Raw genomic sequence first — 25,862 nt, 5'->3', positions numbered from 1 at the left:
GAGCAAAGACAAACAATATGTTAATGGTGTGTTGAAAGACAAAGCATTAGTACAGAAAAGGTGTTAACGGACTGAATATTGAACAGCAGCAAGTGCAAACATGAAAAGAAAAGTGGGTAAGCAAACTGAACAAACTAAGATGAAATAAATTAAATGCAAAAAAAAAAGGTTGTAAAAAAGAAAAAACAACTAAAAATGAAAGTAAAATGGGGGGCTGTCATGCTCTGAAATTATTGAACTCAATATTCAGTCCGGCAGGCTGCAGTGTGCCTAATCGGTAGATGCGATGCTGTTCCTCGAGCTTGCGTTGATGTTCACTGGAACACTGCAGCAACCCCAGGACAAAGATGAGAGCAGGGGGGAGTGTTGAAATGGCAAGCAACCGGAAGCTCAGGGTCCTGCTTGCTGACCGAGCGGAGGTGTTCCGCAAAACGGTCACCCAGTCTGCGCTTGGTCTCCCCAATGTAGAGGAGACCACATTTGTGAGCAGCCAATACAGTATACTACATTGAAAGAAGTACAAGTAAATCGCTGCTTCACCTGAAAGGAGTGTTTGGGGCCTGGGATAGTGAGGAGAGAGGAGGTAAATTCAATATTCAGTCCGTTAACACCTTTTCTGTACTAATGCTTTGTCTTTCAACACACCATTGACATATTGTTTGTCTTTGCTCCATGACCTTTTGGTCAGCTATGTGGCCTTGTCCAATCTACACCTTCTCCTTTGTTATCTCTCGCCCCACCCCCACCTCACTTGCTTATAACCTGTGACATTTTTAATATTTGTCAGTTCCGAAGAAGGGTCACTGACCCGAAACGTTAACTCTGCTTCTCTTTCCACAGATGCTGCCAGACCTGCTGAGTGGTTCCAGCATTTCTTGTTTTTATTTCAGATTTCCAGCATCCGCAGTATTTTGCTTTTATTTTAGTGATAGCCAGAAGTTGGCTAAGGGACAGAATGAAGAGGATAGTGGTGAACAGTTGTTTTCAGACTAGAGTGTGCAGTGATGCTCCCCAGGGGTCAGCAATAGGACCATGGCACTTTTAGATTCATACTAATGACCTGGTCTTGGGTACATAGAGCATAATTTAATGGGTAGACACATGGCAGATGCAATCTAACACAGAGAAGTGCTACATTTTTTAGAAAGAATGTAGAGAGACAATATGAACTCGGAGGTCCAATCTTCAGGGTGATGCAGGAACAGAGGGACTCGGAGTGTATGTGCATAAATCTTTGAAGGTGGCAGGACAAGGACAAGTTCAGAAGGCTGTTCAAAAAAAATCATTTGCAATCCTTGGCTTTATTAATGGAGGAATAGAGAACCAAAGCAAGGAGGTTATGCTAAACCTTTATAAAGCACCAGTTAGGCCTGAGCTGCAATATTGTGTTCAAGTCTGGACACCGCACTTCAGGAAGGATGTCGAGGCCTCGGAGGGGATGGAGAAGAGATTTTTCGCGAATGGCACAAGGAATGGGGAACTTCAGTTATGTGGAGACGCTAGGGTTGTTCTCCTTAGAGCAGAAAAGGCTGAGGAGTTTTGATGGTGTTGAAAATCATGAAGGGTTTGGATGAACTAAATATGGAGAAACTGCTTCCAGTGGTAACGAGATGACAGAGATTTAAGGTGATTGGCAAAAGTACCAGATGTTAATTGTATATTAATTGTGTGCAGGTGGTTGGCATGAACTGGGGATTCACTTGTGCCCCTATAAATACGAGCAGACTGAAACTGTGGTTGTGGGTTTAGGAGGTGCATGCTTGCAATATGTGTCTCTGTAAATAAATGCTTGCAAAAGTGTGTAAAGTTGGCTCCACTTCTATCCTTCACCAACTGGCTTTCTGGAGCAGAAGAACAGGCACAATATGAGAATAACTTAATGCTTAATTTTTTTTGTGATTTGGAATGCACTGCCTGTGAAAGGGCGGTGGAAGCAGATTCAGTAATGACTTTCAAAAGGGAATTTGATAAATACTCGAAGAGAAAAAGATTACAGCACCCTGGGGAAAGAGTAAGGGAGTGGGACTAATTGGATAGTTCTTTCATGCAGTGCAATCCAGACTTCCTGGGTTGTGTTGATCCTCAGAAACTCCTTGAACTCTCCTCCTGCTGTTTTATGAGATTACCAGAAGCACGCTATTGAATTAGTAAACTAGCTGGCAACCATCTGCCCTAAATTAATGTACATTAATAATAACTCCAAATCACATCAGAATGATTTGTTCCCATGAAAGCATGATTGAACAATATGTCATATTAACCTCTATTGGAAGGAATTTATTTGAAACTAGGATGGTGATGGAATACTAAAGATTCCGCTGGATCACATCCTAACTGATTTTTTTTTAAAGTAAGTCACGAATTGTATTTGTGATCTGGGTTCAAATTCAACTCAGACTGACGGTGTGGAATCTTCTTTTGACTGCTGCTTCTAAAAGGTCTTGCATGACATTAGTTTTGGGCCGTTCCCAGTTGGCAAGGACCCGTGGCACACAGAATTACCCCTAATTAGGCACTAATGTGGCACTCTTTCTCCAAGGGGTTACAGGGTGGTCAGTCCACATGGAAAATGGAATAACGTCACACTCGCAGCTGAAAGAAAGAACTTGCATTTATGTAGCACCTTTCACAACCTCGTGGTGACCGGCAGTGTTTTACAGCCAATGAAATACTTTTGAAGTGTAGTCACTGTTGTAATGTAAAAAAAAATGCAGCAGCCCATTTGCGCAGAGCAAGCCCCCACAAACAACAATGTGATAATGACCAGATAATCTGTTTTAAGTATTGGTTGAGGGATGAATGTTGGCCTGGGCACTGGGGAGAATTCCTTTGCTCTTTTTCTAAGTAGTGCTGTGGGATCTTTTATGTCTATCTGATGGAGCATCAGTTCAAGGTCTCATCTATCAGTCGATGCCTAGGTACTGGAGTGTTAGTTAGGGACTATATCCTGAGATTGGGCAGAATAAAGGCCCTTTACTATTATATCCAATTTGTGCTATGTCTGATATACATTGTACAAATCAGCTTTGTTGAGCCTTCACATCTTGTTTGAGGCCCATATATAAGAGCATCGGAACAGGAGTTGGCCATTCAGCCCCTCAGGCCTGTCATGCTGTTCAGTGACATAATGGTTGACCTGCCTCCTAACTCCATCCACCTGCCTTGACCTCCACATTCCTTTATTCCTTTGTATATCAATCCCATATTGATTGAACAAGTATCTACGGTCTTTTGTGTGAGCGAGTTCCACACGACTCCCAACCTTTGCGTGAAGAAGTGTTTCCTAACTTCTCTCCTGAATGGCCTGGCTCTGATTTTAAGGTTATATCTCCTTGTCCTAGACTGACCTACTAACAGAAGAAGTCTCTCTACATCTAATCTGTCAATTCCTCACAAAACACTAAAAACCTCACGGGACCAAGGGTCTGAGCTCACATCCTAGGCTGACTGCTCCAGTGCAGTTGATGGGGTAGTGGACTGTCAGGAGGTACCTTGACAATTTAACACAGGATCCCAGCTAACCTCTCTGATGGACCCACAACATCCCGTAGCAGGATTCGAAGAAGAGCAGTGGAGTTGTCCTGATATTTTGGCCAACATTCCTCCCTCACCCAATGGAAAATAACAATTCAAGACGAGAATGAAAGATCAAGGCTGGCACCTTGGTTACATAACGACAAGCATTGCACTGCAAAAAGTAATTGAAGTGCTTTGAAGCATCCCATGTGATAGGGTACTCGATAAGTTTGTATATTACATAGAATTAGGAATTACAACAGGGGACCAGCCATTCTGCCCAACCAGTCCTGGTTTATTCTCCGCACAAGCAGTATCTGAATCACAATATGCCCACAATATTCCCATACCCCTTCCTTGCCCCTGTTCCTTCAACTGCCGATCTAACCCATGGTCTCTGCCTCAGTCTTCAGTCACTGACTCCGGGATTGTATTCCACAGCCTCGGACGGAGCTCTCTGAGTAAAAAAGGTTTCTCCTGCCCTCTGTCCTAAATCTCTTACATTCAGTCTGCCCCCTCCTTATTGAACCCGCAATCTCTGGGAGCAACCCGTTTCTCTCTATTCTGTCCCATTCCTTTGTCATTTTAACAACCTTCATCAAATCACCCAGTAATTTCTGCTGTTCCAGTGAAAACAGCCCATTTGTTAAAGTTTTTCTGCATATTTGTGTTCCTTCACACCAAGCTGCATCCCAGTGAATCAACACAATTCCCTCTCTCAGCAGCTCCAAACTGCACACAATGGGCTGATTTTAATGTCAGCAGCGGTGGCCCTGTCCCTTTAAGGCCCCGCCTCCAAGAGCTGCCAGCCATTCAGAGGGCCAGCAGCACCACCGGGAGTGCTCAGCACTGCTGGGACTGCGCCCAGCCTGGAGCATCAGCATCATGGAGGCCGCCCTGGAATCCAGGTGAGTGGTGTCAGGGTTTCCGGGGCCATTCAGACAGGCCCCAGTGGGGGGGTAAGGGTGGGTTCGTTGGTGAGGGCTGGGTGGGAGGTGGGAGCGTGCTTCAGCGGGGGCAGCCCTTGCCGTCAGGATGCCTCTGTTGGCCACAGGGTGCTTAATCAGGAGGGTCCCCCTCACCCCAAGCCTACAGGGCAGTCTCCCTATGTGGCAGACATTGGTAAAATACCAACGGCGCGTGAAGAGGCCTTTAGTGGGCCTCAATTGGTCACTTAAGGGCCTCAATTGGCCTCTGGGCATAAAGGCCATCCTCGACCTTCCCCGCCCCTGATTAAATTGAATGGAGACGGGAAGGCAATGGGCATTCACAACTCCCTCCTTCCCTCCCGATTCAACGGCCTGCCCCTCCTTGCTACCTGCTCCCGTGGTTTAAATTCTGCTCAGTATTCTAGCTGTATTCTTACCAAAATGTTTGTTGCTGTTGCTAGGTATCTGAAATGGAAAGTATTTCATGCCCAACACTGACTTCACCTCTATTAGCATAAGGAAATTACAAAAATGTCCTTAACAACAGCAACTTGCATTTATATAGCTCCTTTAACATGGTGAAACATCACAAGGCGCTTCACAGAAATGTTATCAGACAGTGTTTGACACTGAGCCACATTAGGAGATATTCAGTCAGAAGGCCAAAAGCTTAGTCAAAGAGGTAATTTTTAAGAGGTATCTTAAAGGAGGAAGAAGAGGTGGAGAGTTTCAATGAGGGAGTTGCAGAGATTAGGCTCTAGGTAGCTGAAGGCACGATCGCTGTTGATGGAACGATTAAAATCGGGGATGCTGAAGAGGCCAGAATTAGAAGAGTGCAGATATCACAGAGGGTGGTAGGGCTGGAGGAGATTACAAAGGTAGAGAGGAGTGAGGCCAAGGGTGGATTTGAATGTTTATGGTAGTGGATGTTGTGCCAATCCAGCGGGTTGCTTTGTCCTGGATGCTGTTGAGTTTCTTGAGTGGTGTTGGAGTTGCACTCATCCAGGCAAGTGGAGAGTATTCCATCTTGTAGATGGTGGAAAGGCTATGGGGAGCCTGGAGCTGAGTTACTCGTTGCAGAAATACCCAGTCCCTGACTTTGACCATCACTGAGCAGGTTATTGCTGAGCAAGTGCTGCTTGATAGCACTGTCAACAACACCTTCCATCACTTTGCTGATGATTGAGAGTAGACCGATGGGACAGTAATTGGCCAGCTTGGATTTGTCCTGCTTTTTGTGGACTGGCCATACCTGGGCAATTTTCCACAATGTTGGGTCGATGCCAGTGTTGTAGCTGTACTGTCACAGCTTGGCTAGGGGCACGGCTAGTTCTTGAGCACAAGTCTTCAGTACTATTGTCGGAATGTTTTCAGGGTCCATAGTCTTTGCAATATCCAGTGGGCTCAGCTGTTTCTTGATATCACACGGAGTGATTCGAATTGGCTGAAGTCTGGCATCTGTGATGCTGGGACCTCAGGAGGAGGCCAAGATGGATCATCCACTCAGCACTTCTGGCTGAAGATGGTTGTAAACGCTTGGCACAAGAAGGGCAGCAGAATTTTGGATGAGCTCAAGGTGAATGGTTGGCCAGGAGACTGGTTAAGTCTGGAGTTTAAAAAGGCCTGGATGAGGGTTTCAGCAGCGGAAGAGCTGAGGCAAGGGCAGATAGGAGCAATGTTACGGAGTTAAAATTGGGAGCTGTTGGTGATGAAGAGGCTAAATAACAGCTATTTTTAATTGGAATTCGTTGAACCTTTTGAAAAAATACAATAATATTTCTGAGCTGCAATCACATAGGGTGGAATACAGGGAGAAATACTTGAACTTGTAATGATCAGGTTCATATTGATGGAGGTGGGTGTGTCTGTACAAGGAGTGCGACCGACACCTTAAAGCACTGTGTCGGGGTCGTAGTGCGAGTTACTACTGGTTGCTAAGCAACAACAACTTAAAGTGCTTGGAAATGGAGCATCGACCCAACGGTGGAGTAAGTGTTTCATAACTACCCAATCAAAAGTAATAAACCACAGCAGAGACAATGTTTTGAGAAATTCTGCACCATTCTCGGGGCAAGGTTAATATTCAGCACGTGATGTTGAGAGATATTGAAACTCCTTCCCCATTCTTTTTCTCCTGCCTCACCCCAGGCGCAGGACTGGTTTAAATATGGATCCATGGCCCTTCAGGGGTTCCCACCAATTCTTTCATGTGTTTCTGCACAGCATCACCACAAGCCAAGCCCATTCCTGTCCCACCACACGGACATGAGCAGCAGCGTTCACTCGACGCTGAATCTGCTGCAGGAGCCCTGGCTGATTCTACTCCCTAAAAATCCCCGAGCGGCTAACTTAGACCTGGTAACGTGACAAAGGAAGCAAACAGAAAATGGATTGCATTTATATAGTGCCTTTCACAACTTCAGTGCGTCCCAAAGTACTTTACAGCCAATAAAGTACTTTTGAAGTGCAGTCACTGTGGTTATGTAGGAGTTGCGGCAGTTAATCTGCGCACAGCAGGATTCCACAAACAGCAATACGATAATGATCAGATAATCTCGTTTATTTTTAGTGATGTTGATTGAGGGATACATATTGTCCAAGGAAGCGGAGAGAGGTCTCCCCTGCTCTTCTTCAAAATAATGACCATGGGATCTTTTGTGTCCACCTGAGAGGGGCGACGGGGGCTTTGGTTTGATGTGTCATCTGAAAGAAGGGACCTCTGACAGTGTGGCACTCTCTCAGTACTGCACTGGAGTGTCACCTAGATTATCAATTCTCTGGAGTGGGACTTGAACCCACGACCTTCTGACACAGGTGAGAGTGCTATCCTTGGAGTGACAACTGACACCATCGCCAAACCTGGCCTTTGCGGCTCATTGCAAGGAGTTCTGATGAAAGCCTACAGACCTGAAACGTTAACTCTGTTTCTCTCTGCACATACACTGCCTGACCTGCTGAGTATTTCCAGCACTTTCTGTTCTTATCTTAAGAAAATACTTTTTCTGAAATGACTCTTGACTGATTGGACCACTCCAACCCAAATTCTACATCCTCATCCTTGTCTAGATATCCCTCCGTGGCCTGCTACTGTTGGAGGGAGGAAAGGGTTGTTTGAGCGTAAAATGCTTTGCCACAGGGAAGTGGTTGAAGCAGAAACCATTGCATCTGCTAATTACAGATTTTCGTCAGAGTGAGATACAGGGCTATGGGGAGAGAGCAGGGCAGTGGGATTAGTTTTAAAATTGCTCGAGCAAAGCACAGGCATGACGAGCCAAATAGTCTCCTAGAGTTTGTTCCTATGACTAAATTAATAATTCTAAGATGTTGTAGTGTTGGTAAGGTTATTTTTTCGCACTAGCAAAGGGTTAACAAATAAAGGAATGGCAAGAGTGATTCAACCTCGAGAATGCACTTTCTGTGCTATGTGGGAGCTCCAGGATGCTTCCCGTATCCTGGAGAACCATTTGTGCAGGAAGTGTCAATTATGACAGCTTGAGCTCCGAGTTTTGGAATTTGAGCAGCAGCTGGTGACAGTGGGGTGAATTCATGAGGATGAGAGCAACATGGATAGCACGTTTATAGATGTGTCACCCCACAGCTTAAGAGTATGCAGGGAAAGAGGGAATGGGTGACCACCATGCAGGCAAAAAGAATCAGGCAGGTAGTGCAGGAGACCCCTGAGTGCATTTCACTCTGCAACAGGTATTCAGTTCTGAATACTAAGAACAGTGATGTTTCACCTGGGGAGTGCAGCTAGAGTGAAGTCCACGGCAATATGGGTTGCTCAGCTGCACAGGCGGGTACAGGGAAGACTGAAAGAGCCATAGTGATAGGTCATTCAACAGTCAGGGGAACAGACAGGCATTTCTGGGGGAACAGACATGAATCCAGGATGGTGTGTCGCCTCCCTGATGCCAGGGTAAAGGATGTCACTGAGCAGCTGTAGAACATCCTGAAGGGAGAGGGTGAACAGCCAGCAGTCGTGGTCCACATCGGAACCAACGATATAGGTAGAAAGAGGGATGTGGTCCTGCAGTCAGAATTTAGGGAGCCAGGTAAGAAAGTAGCAAGCAGGACCTCAAAAGTAGTAATCTCCAGATTACTCCCAGTGCCATGCTCAAGTGAGTATAGAAATAGAAGGATAGGACAGATGAATGCGTGGCTGGAAAGATGATGCAGGAGGAAGGGCTTAGATTCCTGGGACATTGGGACCGGCTCTGGGGGAGATGGGACCTGTACAGGCCAGGCGGGTTGCACCTGAACCAACTTGATTGAATTTTGTGAAGAGGGAACAAGGAAGATAGATGAGGGTAGTGCAGTTCATGTGGTCTATATGGATTTTAGCAAGGCTTTTGACAAGGTCCCACATGGTATATATTAATGATTTGGACATAAATGTAGGGGGCATGATCAAGAAGTTAACATCTGACACGAAGATTGGCCGTGTGGTTAATACATAAAATCATAGAAAATAGGAACAGGAGTAGGCCATTTAGCCCTTCGAGCCTGCTCCGCCATTCATTATGATCATGGCTGATCATTCAACTCAGTAGCCTGTTCCGACTTTCGCCCCGTACCCTTTGATCCCTTTAGACCCAAGAGATATACCTAACTCCTTCTTTAAAGCATACAATGTTTTGGCCTCAACTGCTTTCTGTGGTAGCGAATTTCACAGTCTCACCACTCTCTGGGTGAAGAAATTTCTCCTCATCTCAGTCCTGAAAGGTTTATCCCAAATCTTTAGACTATAATCCCTGGTTCTGAACTCCCCCACCATCGGGCACATCCTTCCTGCATCTATCCTGTCAAGTCCTGTTAGAATTTTATAGGTTTCTATGAGATCCCCCCTCACTCTTCTGAACTCCAGCAAATATAATCCTAACCGACTCAATCTCGCCTCATGTGTCAGTCCCGCCATCCCAGTAATCAGTCCGCTAAACCTTCGCTGCACTCCCTCTAGAGCAAGAACATCGTTCCTCAGATAAGGAGACCAAAACTGCACACAATATTCCAGGTGTGGCCTCACCAAGACATCCCTGCTCCTGTACTCAAATCCTGTCACTATGAAGGCCAACATACCAATTGCCTTTTTTACCGCCTGTTGCACCTTCAGCGACTGGTGTACGAGAACACCCATGTCTCGTTGCATATTCCCCTCTCTCAGTTTATAGCCGTTCAGATAATCTGTCTTCCTGTTTTTGCTACCAAAGTGGATAACCTCACATTTATCCACATTATACTGCATCTGCCATACACTTGCCCACTCACTCAACTTGTCCAAATCACCCTGAAGCCTCTTTGATCCTCCTCACAACTCACCCTCCCACCCAGTTTTGTGTCATCTGCAAATTTGGAGATATTACATTTCGTTCCCTCATCTAAATCATTAATATATATTGTGAATAGCTGGGGTCCGAGCACCGATCCTTGCGGTACCCCACGAGTCATTGCCTGCCATTCGGAAAAAGAACCATTTATCCCTACTCTTTGTTTCCTGTCTGCCAACCAATTTTCTATCCATTGCAATACACTGCTCCCAATCCCATGAACTTTAATTTTACACGCTAATCTCTTATGTGGGACTTTGTCAAAAGCCTTCTGAAAGTCCAAATAAACCACATCCACTGGCTCCCCCACATCAACTCTACTAGTTACATCCTTGAAGAATTCTAGTAGATTTGTCAAGCATGATTTCCCTTTTGTCAATCCATGCTGACTCTGCCCGATTCTACCACTGTTTTCCAAGTGCTGTGCTATAAAATCTTTGATAATGGACTCTAGTATTTTCCCCACTACTGACGTCAGGCTGACTGGTCTATAATTCCCTGCTTTCTCTCTACCTCCCTTTTTAAATAGTGGGATTACATTAGCTATCCTCCAATCTGTAGGAACTGTTCCAGAGTCTAGAGAATCTTGGAAGATGACCACCAATGCATCCAGTATTTCTAGGACCACTTCCTTAATTACTCTGGGATGCAGACCAGCAGGCCCTGGGGATTTATTGGCCTTCAATCCCATCAATTTCCCCAACACCATTTCTCTACTAATACTGATTTCTTTCAGTTCCTCTCTCTCACTAAGCCCTGTGTTCCCCAACATTTCTGGTATGATATTTGTGTCCTCCTTTGTGAAGACAGAACCAAAGTATGCATTTAGTTGGTCAGCCATTTCTTTGTTCCCCATAATAAATTCCCCTGTTTCTGACTGTAAGGGACCTACATTTGTCTTCACCAATCTTTTTCTCTTCACATACCTCTAGAAACTTTTACAGTCAGTTTTTATGTTCCCCGCAAGCTTGCTCTCATACTCTATTTTCCCCTTCTTAATCAATCCCTTGGTCCTCCTTTGTTGAATTCTAAACTGCTCCCAATCCTCAGGTCTGTTGTTTTTCCTGGCAAATTTATATGCCTCTTCCTTGGATCTAATGCGATCTCTAATTTCCCTTGTAAGCCATGGTTTGGCTACCTTTCCCATTTTATTTTTGCGCCAGACAGGAATAAACAATTGTTGCAGTTCATCCATGCACTCTTTAAATGTTTCCCATTGCCTATCCACCGTCATCCCTTTAAGTAACGTTTCCCAATCCGTCATGGCCAACTCGCGCCTCATACCTCATAGCGAGGAGGATAGCTGTAAGCTGCAGGAAGATATTAATGATCTGGTCAGATGGGCAGAAAAGTGGCAAATGGAATTCAATCTGGAGATGTATTTGGGGAGGTCAAACAAGGTAAAGGAATACACAATTAATGGGAAAATACTGAGGAGTGTAGAGGAAGTGAGGAACCTTGGAGTGAATGTCCACAGATCCCTGAAGGTAGCAGGACAGGTTGATAAGCTGGTTAAGGAGGCATATGGAATCCTTTATTAGCCGAGGTATAGAATATAAGAGCAGGGAGGTTATGCTGGAACTTTATAACTCATTGGTTAGGCCACAACTTGAGTACTGTGTGCAGTTCTGGTCACCTCATTACGGAAAGGATGTAATTGCACTAGAGAGGATACAGAGGAGATTTACGAGGATATTGCCAGGACTAGAAAAAATGCAGCTATGAGGAAAGATTGGAGAGGCTGGGGTTGTTCTCCTTGGAACAGAGGAGGCTGAGGGGAGATCTGATTGAAATGTACAAAATGTTGAGGGTCCTGGATAGAGTGGAGGTGAAGGGTCTATTCACCATAGCAGAGAGGTCAGTTACGAGAGGGCATAGATTTAAAGTGATTGGTAGAAAAGTTAGAGGGGAGATGAGGAAAAACATTTTCACCCAGAGGGTGGTGATGGTCTGGAACTCACTGCCTGAAAGGGTAATTGAGGCAGAAACCCTCAACTCACTCAAAAGGAACCTGGATATGCACCTCAAGTGCCGTAATCTGCAGGGCTACGGACCAAATGCTGGAAAATGGGAGTAGAATAGTTGGATCGTTTTTCGCCCAGCACAGACACGATGGGCCAAGTGGCCTCTTTCTGTGCCTTAAACTTTCTATGATTCTATGACTAAAATGCAGCCCAGACGAACAAAATAAAAGCCTGTCCAGTGTGTTGGCTGGATTGATCCTACATGAAATGAGTTTGGCTGGTTTTAATCCCGTGACTGTTAGAGCCCAGGGCACTAAACTAGGTCTGACTAGCATTCTGCAAAAGCAGAATACTGCAGATGCTGACTCCTTCTCTCAGTCCAAATACATGAAGTTATTTTGGGAAAACAGAGCTCCTGTCAGTCTCACATCATTGTATGTCATGGCTAATAGAACAACGAGTACCTGTCCCTTTATAGCACTTCTAAATGTAACAGAACATCCTTCATCTCTTCACGGAGGTGGAAACAAGAATTAACTGGACAGCAAGCAGTGGCAGTACGGACAGGAGTGCTGATTGAATGAGATCAGAGAAGTAGGTTTTAAGGAGTAAAAGCAGAAAATGCTGGAAGTACGCAACAGGTCTGGCAGCATCTGTGGAGAGAGAAATAGAGTTAACGTTTCAGGTCAATAACCTTTCATCAGAACTTTGTGAGAGGTCACAGATCTGAAACGTTAACTCTATTTCTCTCTCCACAGAGGCGGCCAGATCTGCTGAGTATTTCCAGCATTTTCTGTTTCGATTTCACATTTCCAGCATCTGCAGCATTTTGCTTTTGTAGTAGGTTTTAAACAAGCCTTTGACGGAGGGGAGCGGAGTGACACATTGGAAGGGTTTAGGGCGGGCATTGCAGATCATGGAACCAGCAGCTAATGACTTTGATGCTAAGAATGAAGCAGTGGGAGAGGAGGAGAGAGCCAAAGGAGACCAGAGTAGAAGAGGAGAAGGTGTGTTCTAGAAATAGGGCGGAAGGAAGTTGCAGGAGGGGGGAGGCCACGTAAGGATTTGTAAATGGGGTCAAGGATGTTTGAAATTGATGCACTGAGGGACAGAACCTAATGGAGACAAATGATTGAGAACAGTCTTTAATGCAGGAAAGGAAAGGATGGGAGCAGTGCAGATGAAACTTACAAAGGGCAAAACTTGGGGCACGAGCAGACAGCGTTGGAGTAATTCAGCATAGAGCAGGCAATGATCGGTTTGAGGGGACTGTTATATGATTGCCTTTAAGAGGGATGACCCTTTAAGATCTTAGTATGTTAATGAGCTAAGTACCAGTCGGGACGAGATGGGGTAGAGGTGAACATCATTGCTGGGATTGGCGATGACTCGATCCCACAGTCAAACGGGACAGAGGGACCCACACTGTTGAGATGCGGTGCCTGAGCTTTTTTTTCTGCAGGAGCACGTTAATTTTTATTTAAAATAAAAACAAATAGCTACTAACTTTAAGAGGCTGCAGTAAAAACTGAAAGATAGACATGTGAGGAAATTGGCAGGAATGTTGAAAATGTGAAAGAGCGGAAAATGCTGGAAGCACACAGCATCCGAAAGATTAATGTTTTTTGCTACGATCCTTCAGCAGAAGAGATGAGGTTATATTTTAACAAAGGAAAATTTAAATGTGTTTTTTTAATATCTGTACATCAGACCTGAAAAGAAATGGATGAGTGGAAGTCGATGGTATTGACGTGAGAGGAGTGTCAGTGGATTTAACTCCAGCACCAGTGTAAAATCTGTTTGTTGAAAACTCTGATCTCCTTTAAAATATGTCCATTTGGGGCTTTTCGTTTCTGCCACTTTGGAAGTTACTGAAAGCCCGATGTGCAATTTCTTGAAAGTTGCCCCTTGGAGGTACAGCTCAAGACTCTTGACTTACCAATGTGTATAGAAAGATTAAATACTGCAAGCAGAGTTGATTGCATCTTCAGCCGTCTCAGTTGGTAGCTCTCTTGTCTCTGAGTCAGAAGTTTGTGGCTTCAATTTCCCCACTCCAGGATTTGAGCACATAATCCAGGCTGACACTCCCAGTGCAGTAACTGAGGGAGTGCTGCACTGTCAGAGGTGCCATCTTCCAGATGAGACGTTCGACCGAGGCACCGTCTGCCCTCTCAGGATGTAAAAGATCCTTTGGCACTATTGCAAAGAAAAGCAGGGGAGTTCTCCCCAGGGTCCTGGCCAAGATCTATCCCTCGATCAATACCACTAAAACAGATTATCTGGTCATTCTCTCATTGCTGTCTGTGGGAGCTTGCTGTGCACAAATTGGCTGCTGTATTTTCTAAATTACAAAAGTGACGACACTTCAAAAGTACTTCATTGGTTGTAAAGTGCTGAGGTTGTGAGAGGCGCTATATGAATACAAGTTTTTCTTTTTACATTGTGTTGGACTTTATTGCTCCTTTTATTTACTGCTTTTTATTTACTGTATTTTGTGCATTTTGCCATGTGTGAATAGTCAGGTTATTAAGGTCCTTTATTAAGATTTGCACAATCGAGCGTTTTCCAGTTTCGGTATAACATGGTAAAAGCAACGTTTGTATTGACACAGGTTTTTTTTTGTGTGCAAGATGCAGGACAGCGAGTGTGAGCTGATGTTTAGGAGTGGTGTGATGGGTATCACAGTGATGAGAGATGATCTGGGAACATGGGAGCATTGGAAGAGCATAATGGATTTGAAATGTGGAGAGGGCTTTGGTGTGAGAGAAATGGGAGGTGTCCATGGACGGAATGGGGGTGGGGGGGGGGCGGCGGAATCTGAGAGTATGGGGTGGGAATGACATATAGAAGTACAGGGTGTTAGTAGTGACATGGGAGTACCGGGAACATCGAGAGAGGGGAGTGAAGGTAACTCTCCTGGAATCATTTTAGAAAGAATTAGATGCTGTGAATGGAGAACTGTTAGATTTTTCTGGATGAATGAGCAGAGTTGGGTGAAATGGTCTTTCTCGTTGTACTTTGTGACTGTGTAAGAGTAATAAATAAATCACTTAGGAACATAGGAATTGCTCAACAGTGAAAGACCAAGGTCCATTTCGTTCTCCTATCATCAAGTAGTCATATAATGCAATGATAATATTGACTAATCACAGCTATCAATCTCTATCAATGAGTCTACAACAGAACCAACTCCAGTTACACTGTCCTGAACTCCTGTGTCACCCCCAAAGCTCCATTGTATTGCCATGATAATTAATTGCACTACTTCTGCCTCTAATTCATTCTTTCCCAGGAGCTCGAAGCACTGAAAATCTTCAGCTCCCTCCAATTTCCCTACCTCAAAGCTTTTAAAACCCAGGATTGATAACACTTAGCCACTATCTCTCCATTTACCTTGTCTCCACTCCCAACTCCCTCAGTGAGGTCATGCACTGCGGTCCTCGGCCTTTCAATAAATTGCTCAATTTAGAAAAAGGAAATATGTTTGATAAAGGGGAAGCTGTCTGCTGCTGCTGGGTTATACAGAAGAAGCTTGGAACCTGCAGGCAACCAGCCTCAGTGTGAATCCAGGAAGAGCACATTAAAAATGGGGTCCATATTTGCTCCTCCCACAAAATCCACCCGTCGCTTCCTCCCCATCCCCCGCTTCCTCCCCATCCCCCGCCCCAGACTTGCCTGTTGGCAGCAGCTGTCGTGTGAACCGGCCAAAATTGGTCACTGCCCCAACAGGTGATCTGCACTAAAGGCCTACTACCCGACAGGACCCGGCGACATGTGTCGGGTTTGGGTCGGGTCGGGCACATCTTCTGGATCCGGCTTTCGGGCTTGGGTCCTGTCGGACACACGCGGTCAGTGCTGTGCTGGTAAGTATTGAAATTAAAAAACTTACCTGAGCTGGGAGTCCGGGACGAAACTGAGTCTGCGCAGTGAGCGAGTGATGTCACTATGACGTCAACACGCATGCGCAGCAGCTTCCTGGAGTTTCCAAGTCCGAAGGTAAGTAAAGGGATGGTCGGGTTGGGTTCGGGTCGGGCTCGGGGTAAAATCGGAGGGACTCGGGCCGGGTCGGGCTCGGGTCCGCTGTGCTTTGGGTCGGGTTCCTTTTCCCGACCTGAGCAGGCCTTTAATCTGCACCAAGCCAACTCATTCGTCCTTATTATTTATCCTGATTCTTATTCATGGTGGAGTCCAAAACAAGGGAGCATAACCTTAAAATTAGAGCCAGACCGTTCAGGAGTGGAAATTTGGAACTTTCTCCCCAAAAAGCTGTTGAAACGTGGGGGGTGGTGGTTCAGTGGAAAAACGTCAAAACTGAGATTGATAGATTTTTTTTGAGTAACATTATCAAGGGTTACGGAACCAAGACAGGTAAACTGACTTCAGGTACAAATCAGCCATGATACAATTGAGTAGCAGAACAGACTTGAGGGGCTGAATGGCCTCCTCCTGTTGATTTTCACTTTCATTGGTGGCAAAAAATGGATTCAGGCCCTGCTGTAGGACTGGAGCACATAATCTAGGCTGACAGCCGAGTGCAGTACTGAGGGAGTGCTGCACTGTCAGAGGTGTCATCTTTCAGATGAGATGCTAAACCAGGGCTCTGTCTGCCCTCTCAGGTGGACATAAAAAATCTCATGGCTCCTCTGTCGCAATTTGGTTTAACCCTGATACGGTTTGCGATTTATTTGGCGGTTCTTCACTTAATGGTTTGGAATATTTATTGTCAGCTAGCGTATTTTGTTTCAAATTTTTAATAAAATGCTCAACTAATCCCATGAACCTTCCTTATGAAATGAAATGATAGAAATTGCCATGTAGACGTCAATAACCATTAATAAGAGATTCAAAAGGATGTTGCAAGTATGAAGCAGTATGTCTTTGTAGAAGAATCCCTGAACAAGAAGGTGATAATAAAGACATCAGTAGGTTGGATTGATGAGGGCAGTCAATGCATCTACTAAACATTAATACTCCTAGCCAATCAATAAAGAAACCAATTAAAGCTCCCAAAGGGATAGTAATCGATCATAGAGCAATAAGTTACACCTCTGTGACAAATGTGGGTCCCTACTGTCGATTAAAAAGACAGGTTTACATTTATATAGTGTGTTTCACAACTTCAGGATGTCTTAAAGCACCTTACAGGCAAAGAAATACATTTTGAAGTGTAGTCACTAAATGTGGCAGACAATCTGTGCACAGCAAGCTCCCACAAGCAACAATGAGATAAATGAGCAGATAATCTGTTCTAGTGATGTTGGTTGAGGGATAATGGTCCAGGATACTGGAGAGAAATCTGCTGTTCTTCCTCACAGCCGTGTTATGATGTTTTATATTTGCCTGAGAGGGCAGACGGGACCTCAGGTTAACGTCACATGCGAAGGACAGCACCTCTGACAGAGCAGCACTCCCTCAGTACTGCACTAAGAATGTCAACCGAGCTTTTTGTGCTCAAGCCTCTGGAGTGGGACTGGAACCCACAACGTTTTGACACAGAGTTGAGAGTGCTACACATTGGACCACCTGATCAGTGTTCCCTGTAAGCTCCACGGCTGCACAGAGACCCAAAATTTCCTTTATGTTACCACACGTGTGGCTGCTGTTACGACCGAGGTGGGAGGAGTGCACTGTCTTTTCTCGTTCCACTTCTCCACAGGTCACAACATTTAAATGTTTATCTGGTTAGCCAATCATACACTCTTTTTCTTTAGTAAAATACATCAACCAGGCTTTAATACACAACAAAATTATCATCTTATTATAAAACAAGACTTAACCAGTAATGAAGCAAAGCGTTAACACACAGATTGAAATATGAAAGTTCCCTTTTCAAATTCCCCAATTACACTCTCTCACACACTGAAAAAAAAATACAGAAATTCTCTCGACAGAGGTCTGTGACCAAAAAAAAGAGACTACTTTGGCCAAATATTTGCTCATTGACGAGAAAAAGTGAACATATGGAAGGAAGTCATTGTCCTTTTTCTGGTCAAGCGACTGGGTATACGGAGACAGGTCACGGTGATTGTTTCAGAAGTAATCCATCCTAGAGATGTTGAGAATTATTCTGGTAGGCTTTCTAGGAGGAATGTGGCATCAGGGTTTTCCGCCAGCACACACTTGAATCATTGGAATTTTTCCCCAGCTTCTCAGGAGCTGTGCGGCACCAGGGATTGGTTCTTTGCAGGATTTCTTCAAAGAGGTAGAGAAGGAGGTGAGCCGGGTGGTTTCTTTTTTCCTTGGCAGGAAAACACCAACTGTCTTCAAACAGTTCACACCCAACTGCTGAAAACAATGTCCAAACCCTGAACATGGAGTCAACCTTCTGACCTCCATCAATCTTGACATTTGGCTTCTCTGTAACCATTTTTCCCCAGGTCACCAAGGATTCTGTTGTTTACTGAGCTGAAAGCACATGACTTCCAGCACAGGTAGTTTTTCAAACAGCATTTCAAGTGTCCTTTTGGTGAACTTGGTACAAAAAAAAACACATCCATGGAAACTTTTCAGTTTTAACACAAGTCCTCAAAAATAGAATATTAAAAAAGGAAGTACTTTCGTAACACCGCACAATTAAACAAATCACCCACGCGCTCCAAAAAATAATTAGAGGGTACATTGTACCTGACATGGTGTAACTCAATGCTGGAACCAACAGAGCAGGTGTAAAGGAGTGTGTTGTGTTCACTGCATACAGTTCTTAGTCACATGTTGACCTTGATAGAGAACTGCGTGGAAGTGTTTGAGATTTATCATCTTTGTGATTGGCTTCCCTGCCACTAACTCTGTGCAAACGTTTGCCAAGAAACTACAATGCGTGTCTCCCTGCTCGACAGAGCAAAATTAGACCTGAGATTTTCGTGACCTCAACTTCAAGAGCGAAGGGCTATAATTTTCTGTAAGCTACAGTGCGAGCGCTTGTGCACTCATAATTTGCACCCATATCCCCAGATCATCAGAGGGCTGAGAATGTGTCAATAAATGTCCAAGTAATGAGCAGCTTTTAACTGGACAATTTTTTAATGCCCACAAAAAAAACTGTAACTGTGCAAAGCTTTTTTTTTATACTACAAAAATCTGTTGTTGATCACCAGAACTCCAAGCAACAGTCAGAGGCCAGTTCTCTTGTATCTACATTCGAGACCTGTGTGTTCCTCCAATTTCTTGTCCATCCCCTGTTTCTTTTGCTCCACCATTGGCGGCTGTGCCTCATTTGTCTGGACCCTAAGTTCTGGAACTCCCTCCTGAAACCTCTCTGCCTCCTTTAAGATGTTGCTTAAAACCTACCTTTTGTTCTGCCATCTCCTTAGGTGGCTTGGTGTCAATTTTTGTCTGATTCTGCTTCTGTGAAGATGCGTAAATGGAGGTGAGATGCAGATCGGCCATGATCTAATTAAATGGCGGAACCGGTTTGAGGGGCTGAATGGCCTCCTCTGTACCCATATTCCTTCCCATGTCCACCAAAGAGGGCAAATGAAGGGTCACTGACCTGGAACGTTAACTCTGCTTCTCTCTCCACAGATGCTGCCAGGCCTGCTGAGTATTTCCAGCATTTCTTGTTTTTATTTCAGATTTCCAGCATCTGCAGTATTTTGCTTTTATCCCAATTTAATGTCGCGTCTGAAAAACCGCACTTCCACCAGGTAAACCTTGGCGGTGGAGTGGGGGGCCCCCTATTTGGGCACTCTTCGGCCCACGGGGGGTGGCCGCCAGCAGCAATGGCCGGCTCCATGGCAACAGTGCCGCATGTCTTCACCAACGCCACACCCCCCCCCCCCCCCCCCCCCCAACCCCCGTCACCAGGGCCTGGTAGACCCCACTTACCTGGTTGCGAGGGTGCTGTCCCTTTATGGCATCCACTTCCTCCCGGTGCAGTCCCAGCAGTGGCCACTGCGGCTGATGGCACTGCTGAGCTGCTGGCCCTCCGATTGACCTGCAGCTCCTGGGGGCGGGCTGCCGTCCTTACCACTCCACCAGCAACCAGTTGGCTGCCGCTGACCAGATGTGGCCCAGGGTCCATACAGGCAAGACGAGGAGAATTTCTTTTTACACAGCGAGTTGCTGTGATCCGGAACGCACCGCCTGAAAGTAACTTCCAAAATGGAATTGGATAAATACTAGGAAGGGGAAAAATTAGCAGGGCCATGAGGGAGCGGGACTATTGGATAGCACTTTCAAAGAGATAGTACAAGCACGAATTTTTTTTATTCATTCATGGGACGTGTACGTCGCTGAAGACTTTGATGGCTCACCCCAGTTGCCCTGGAGAAAATGGTGGTGAGCCAGTTTCTTGAATGCAATTGAGTGGCTTGCTAGGCCATTTCAGAGGGCACTTAAGAGTCAACCACATTGCTGTGGGTCTGGAGTCACATGTAGGCCAGACCAGGTAAGGAGGGCAGATTTCCTTCCCTGGAGGACATTAGTGAACCAGATGGTTTTTTACGACAATCTGGTAGTTTCATGGTCATCATTACCGAGACTAGCTGTTTATTCTAGATTTATTTAATTTGAACTTGTGTTTCAGGATCATTAGCCCAGGCCTCTGGATTAGTGGCCAAGTAACATAACCACAATGCTACCATTCACTATTTAATAGGTTACCTTGCTTTGAGAGTAGACTGTGCCCTATAGACATTTATCAGTCGTCTCTATCTGTAAGGGACTCTGTACAGCTGAGTGCTGAGGTTACAGTGCTGTTGTAACACAGTCTACTCTGAATGTGTCTGCATTATATTAAATGAGGTGAAGTGATTTAATTTAGACTTTAGATTCAATGGTAGGATATTTATATTATATAAAAGACTGAGTCATTTGATGGTATCAAACGCAATAAAATAAGGTCAGGGTTTAAATGAACTAGGGGATGTTTTCGATCAATTGCCCCTACTCTGCTTTAAGTGATGTGCTGCCTTACAGATGAGAAGTGGCTGAAAACAATTCAGTTCATCAGTCAATACCCACAGGCTACAGGGAGAAGCTGCCAACAGCATCGATCCACCAAGTCTGCATCATTTTTATAGAGAAGCCTTTTCTCATCCCCGACTCTTAGGTTCCTGTAAAGGGAGAGTTGATATCGGCCGTGGCTAAGTGGGTGGTCCTCTTGTCAGAAGGTTGAGGGTTCACGTCCCACTCCAGAAACTTGAGTACATAAGCCAGGCTGACGCTCCCAGTGCAGTACTGAGGGAGTGCTGCACTGTCGGAGATACCATCTTTTGGATGAGATTTTAAACTGAGGCCCTGCCTGCCTTCTCTGGTGGAGGTAACAGATCTCATGGTGTTATTTTGAAGAAAGAGCAAGGGAGTTCCCCCTGGTGTCATGGGTTAATATTTATCCCTTAACCTGCACTACTAGGGCGGCACAGTGGCGCAGTGGTTAGCACTGCAGCCTCACAGCTCCAGGGACCCGGGTTCGATTCTGGGTACTGCTTGTGTGGAGTTTGCAAGTTCTCCCTGTGTCTGCGTGGGTTTTCTCCGGGTGCTCCGGTTTCCTCCCACAAGCCAAAAGACTTGCAGGTTGGTAGGTAAATTGACCATTATAAAATTGTCAGTAGTATAGGTAGGTGGTAGGGAAATATAGGGACAGGTGGGGATATTTGGTAGGAATATGGGATTAGTGTAGGATTAGTATAAATGGGTGGTTGATGGTCGGCACAGACTCGGTGGGCCGAAGGGCCTGTTTCAGTGCTGTATCTCTAATCTAATCTAATCTAATCTAATCTACTTAACTGGCCATTCCTCTCTTTGATTTCTGTGGAATCTTGCTTTGCCCAAAAAGTCCATGTTTGCCAATAACTGCACAGCCAAAATTAATGCATTGACTATAAAACACTTGGGGATTTACTGAGGAGATGAAAGGCATCCAATAAATGCAAGTTCATTCTTTCTTTGCCTGAAAGATACCTTGTCGATGACTCGAGTGGCCTTTTCTCATCCGTGATTCTTCCTGCGTTCTTTTATTCTCTGTAATCTAAATTGATCAAAAATTCCCGCTGGGCCAAATACAGGGATAGAGCACAGAAGGTGGCCATTCGTTCCATCGTGCCTGTGCCAGCTCTTTGAAACAGCTTTCCAATTAGTCTCACTCTCCTGTCCTTTCCCCATAGTCCTGCAAATTTTTCTTCAAGTATTTATCCAATTCCCTTTTGAAAGTTACAATTGGAATTTGCTTCCACTCCGTTTTCAGGCAGTGCATTCCTGATCGTACCAACTCGCTGTGTAACAGCAATTCTGCTCACCTTGCTTCTAGTTCTTATGCTGTTTGTCTTAAATCTGTCTCCTCTGGTTACCAACTCCACTGCCACTGGAAACAATTTCTAGTCTTATCAAAACCCTTCATAATGGCAGAACAAAAGTATGTTAAAATGAATTCTCACATCTCGTAACTGTTTTTGATTTCTGAAAGGTGATCTGATGTTGAGACTGTAATGAATAGTGGTGTTGCAATTGCTTTATAATATTTATTTCTTGATGTTTTACAGTAATGGAAAATGCCTTGTAATTAACTGAAAGGTTTTTGCCTTCACTATACTCACCAATAGAGTGTTGATTACTTCTTGTGGGAAGAAAGTTTTTGTGACATTGCCTTTCATCAGTTTAAACCTGTACCTTGCTGTCAAATTTGTTTTGAACTGATGTTACGGGATTTACCTGTCCTATATCTCATATACCTCTATGAGGGGCCCTTCTTTCAGGACTGAGGAGCTTAAGTATCATAATATTTTCCTCATAGATCAGTCTTCCGACTTGAGGGACCAGCCAGATTGTTCTTTTTTGCACTCTGTCCAATGCTTCAATATCTCTCTTGAACTTTAGCAACTAGGACTGAACCCAGAGCTCAAGGTGAGAGCTGGTCAGAGCTCTGCACATAAGAAATAGGGGCATGAGTAGGCCATAGGGCCCCTCGAGCCTGCTGCACCATTTAGTAAGATTCTAGCTGATCTACAACCTCAACTCCACCTTCCCACCTGTTCCCCATTGCACTTGATTCCCTTAGTGTCAAATATACTCAACAACTGAGCATCTGCAGCTCTCCTGGTAGAGAATTCCAAAGATCCACAATCCTCAGAGTGAAGGAATTTCTCCTTATCTCAGTCCTAAATGGCCAACCCCTTACCCTGAGACTGTGACCCCTGGTCGCGACTCTCCAGCTGGGGAAACAATCTCTCAGCACCGACCCTGTCCATTCCTCTCAGAATTTTACGTTTCAGTGAGATCACCTCTCATTCTTCTGAACTCCACAGCATATAAGCCTGTTCTACTCAATCCTTCCTCATAGGACAACACTGTCATCCCAGGAATTAGATCCCCGCACGATTGGATCACAGATTCCTCTGACACACCACCTACTGTTCTGGCCTTCGAGCTGTCGCCTCAATTTAAAAAATCCTCATCCATGTTTTCAAATCCCTCACCCCCCTCCCTATCTCTGTAACGTCTGCCAGCCCTACAACCCTCAGAGATCTCTGCATTCCTCCAATTCTGGCCTGCTGCACGTCAGTCGGGATGTACTTGCATTGCAGGTAGTTCAGAAAAGTTCACGAGGTTGATTCCTGGGAAGAAGGGGTTGTCTTATGAGGAAAGGTTGATCAGGTTGGGCCGACTCCCGTTGGAGTTTAGAAGAATGAGAGGTGATATTATTGAAACATATAAGATTCTGAGGGGGGGCTTGACAGGGTAGATGCTGAGAGGATGGTTCCCCTCGTGAGGGAATCTAGAACTAGGGGGGCACAGTTTCAAATTAAGGGGGTCTCCCTTTTAGACGGCGATGAGGAATTGTGTCAGAGGGTCGTTAATCTTTGGAATTCTCTTGCAGAGTGAGCAGTGGAGGCTGGATTAGATATATTCAAGGCTAAGATGGACAGATTCTTATACTATAGGGGAGTCCAGAGTTATGGGGAACAGGCAGGAACGTGGAGTTGAGGCCAAGATCAGATCTTATTGAATGGTGGAGCAGGCTCGTGGGGTTGCTATTTCTTATGTTCTTATCCTTCGATTTTCATCTCTCCAGCCTTGGTGGCCCGAAGCTCTGGATTTCTGTCCCTAAACCCCTCTCTCCTCCTTTAAGGTGCTCCTTAAAACCTTGGGACATTTTAATACCTTAAAGGCTCCAGTTGTTCTTTTATGATTTGTTTGTGGACGTCACTGGCAAGGCCAGCATTTATTGCCCATCCCTAATTGCCCTTGAACTGAGTGGCTTGCTAGGCCATTTCAGAGTCAACCACGTTACTGTGGGTCCGGAGTCACATGTAGGCCAGACCGGGTAAGGATGGCAGATTTCCTTCCCTAAAGGACATTAGTGAATCAGATGGGTTTTTAACAACATGGTCATCATTAGACTAGCGTTTAATTCAGGATTTATTAATTGAATTCAAATTTCACCGAGGTGGAATTTGAACACATGTCCCCAGAGCATTAGCCTGGGGTCTGAATTATTAGTCCTGTGACATTACCACTACACCACCACCTCCCCTTGTTCCCTTGTCAATACTTCATCTTGCACTTGCTCTCAATTTCAGTTCTTTTTGCACCTTTTATGATGTTCACCTCTTCTCTTGCTGTTGCGATACTGAAAGAATTTTGGACTCTTGTCTTTAGCCTCTGCTGCTGTTTTCTTTGACGCCACCGGTCAGCTTCTGACGTGTTTTTCCGCAAGCTCCTCTCGTCATCTCAGCGAACCCTGACCTTTTATTCTCCCTGCAGGACTGGGGAGCTCGCTATTCTTCGTCAGTTCAGTGCTGACGACAAAACAACGGCAGCAGAAAATAATTTTCAGAAAGTGTTCAAAATCAGGAAGTGTTTTGATAATAAGGAGAAACAGATTCCATTGGCAGAAGCATCGGTCACCAGAGGGGACATCAGGAGAATTCTTTTTACGCAGCGAGTTGTTAGGATCTGGAACGCGCGGCCTGCAGCAGATACAGTAGTAACTTTCAAAAGGGAATTGGGTAAATAGTTCACGGAGAAAACAATTGCAGGGATATTATGGGGAAAGGGCAGGGGGTAGTGGGACTAATTGGATAGCTCTTTTAAAGAGCAGACACAGGCACAGTGGGCCGAATGGCCTCCTCCTGTGCTGTACAATTCAATTGTAAGGACGTAATGGCCTGGTTTTGCAGTCACCGTGATGAATTTACAGAGACACTCTCCCATTATAAATGTGGACATGGAATTTATGATGGAAAAAATTGCAGCATAAAGTGTGACAAAAATGTGACAATAGGAAGTGAGATGGCACAGGCAAGGAGGTGTAGCTGATGTAAGATTTTTAATCTATCATAGATTATAGCCATGTAAATGACATTTGCAATGCCCAACAATGATTATATGGATGGGACAAAAGTAGAATTTAATTTTCCAAGTTCTAAAGGAATTTGACAGTTTTTCGAAGAGTTTGTACATTGATCTGAATTATTAATAAGCACAACTTTGGTGCTTGATTGAGTTCATGAGTGATAGCTCTCCTGTCTGCGTCTGTACTTTAGTGCCAATCTGTCAAAGGCTGCCTGGGGAGCTCTGGAGAAAAATGGCTTTCAGCTGATGATCCGCTCGTATGAACTGGGAGTTCTGTACCTGCCCAAGGCTTTTGTAAGTTCATTCTGTCAAACTGTGTGTCCACTTACCTTTTCAATTATCTTTGGTCTAACCATAGCTGTGTTGAACTGTCTTTGCAGATCTCAGTTGAAGCTCTACAAACTGGTCTCCCTTTTCTTTCCATTTTGCCATTTTTTTTTAAAAGCACAAATTCCCCTCTCCTCACCTGAAGCCCTGACCATCACTGAAATAACACTCCAGAAGACACTTCAAACTCACAAAGTGACCATTCATCATGAGTGAGGCAGTGTCGCTAGGGAAGTTGGCCAGGCAGAAGGAGGGGGAGAGGGGCATTCGTGGCTCAGTTGTTAGCACTCTCCCCTCTCAGTCAGTTAGTTTTGGGCTGAAGTCCCACTCCAGAGATTTGAGCGCAAAATCTAGGCTGACACACCTAGTGCAGTACTGAGGGAGTGCTGCACTGTTGGAGGTGCCATCTTTCGGATGAGACATCAAACTTAGGCCCTGTCTGGCTTCTCAGGTTGGTGCAAAAGATCCCATGGCACTATTTTGAAGACGAACAGAGGCATTATCCCTCA

General features: G+C 44.9%; 1 protein-coding gene across 2 annotated transcripts in view; it reads left to right on the top strand.

The window, feature by feature from the left end:
* The window catches only part of tdp1 (tyrosyl-DNA phosphodiesterase 1), a 143,160-nt gene that overhangs the window by 94,544 nt on the left and 22,754 nt on the right, over positions 1–25,862 (top strand). For both annotated transcript variants that reach the window (XM_068038250.1, XM_068038249.1), the window contains exon 14: positions 25,218–25,320. In XM_068038250.1, the coding sequence (XP_067894351.1) occupies positions 25,218–25,320 (103 nt within the window). The remainder of the gene's footprint in view (positions 1–25,217; positions 25,321–25,862) is intronic.

The sequence above is a fragment of the Heterodontus francisci genome, chromosome 9 (genome assembly GCF_036365525.1).
Source record: "Heterodontus francisci isolate sHetFra1 chromosome 9, sHetFra1.hap1, whole genome shotgun sequence".
Lineage (NCBI taxonomy): Eukaryota > Metazoa > Chordata > Chondrichthyes > Heterodontiformes > Heterodontidae > Heterodontus > Heterodontus francisci.
The sequence above is the reverse complement of the archived record's forward strand: the minus strand, read 5'-3'. Positions and strand labels throughout refer to the sequence as shown.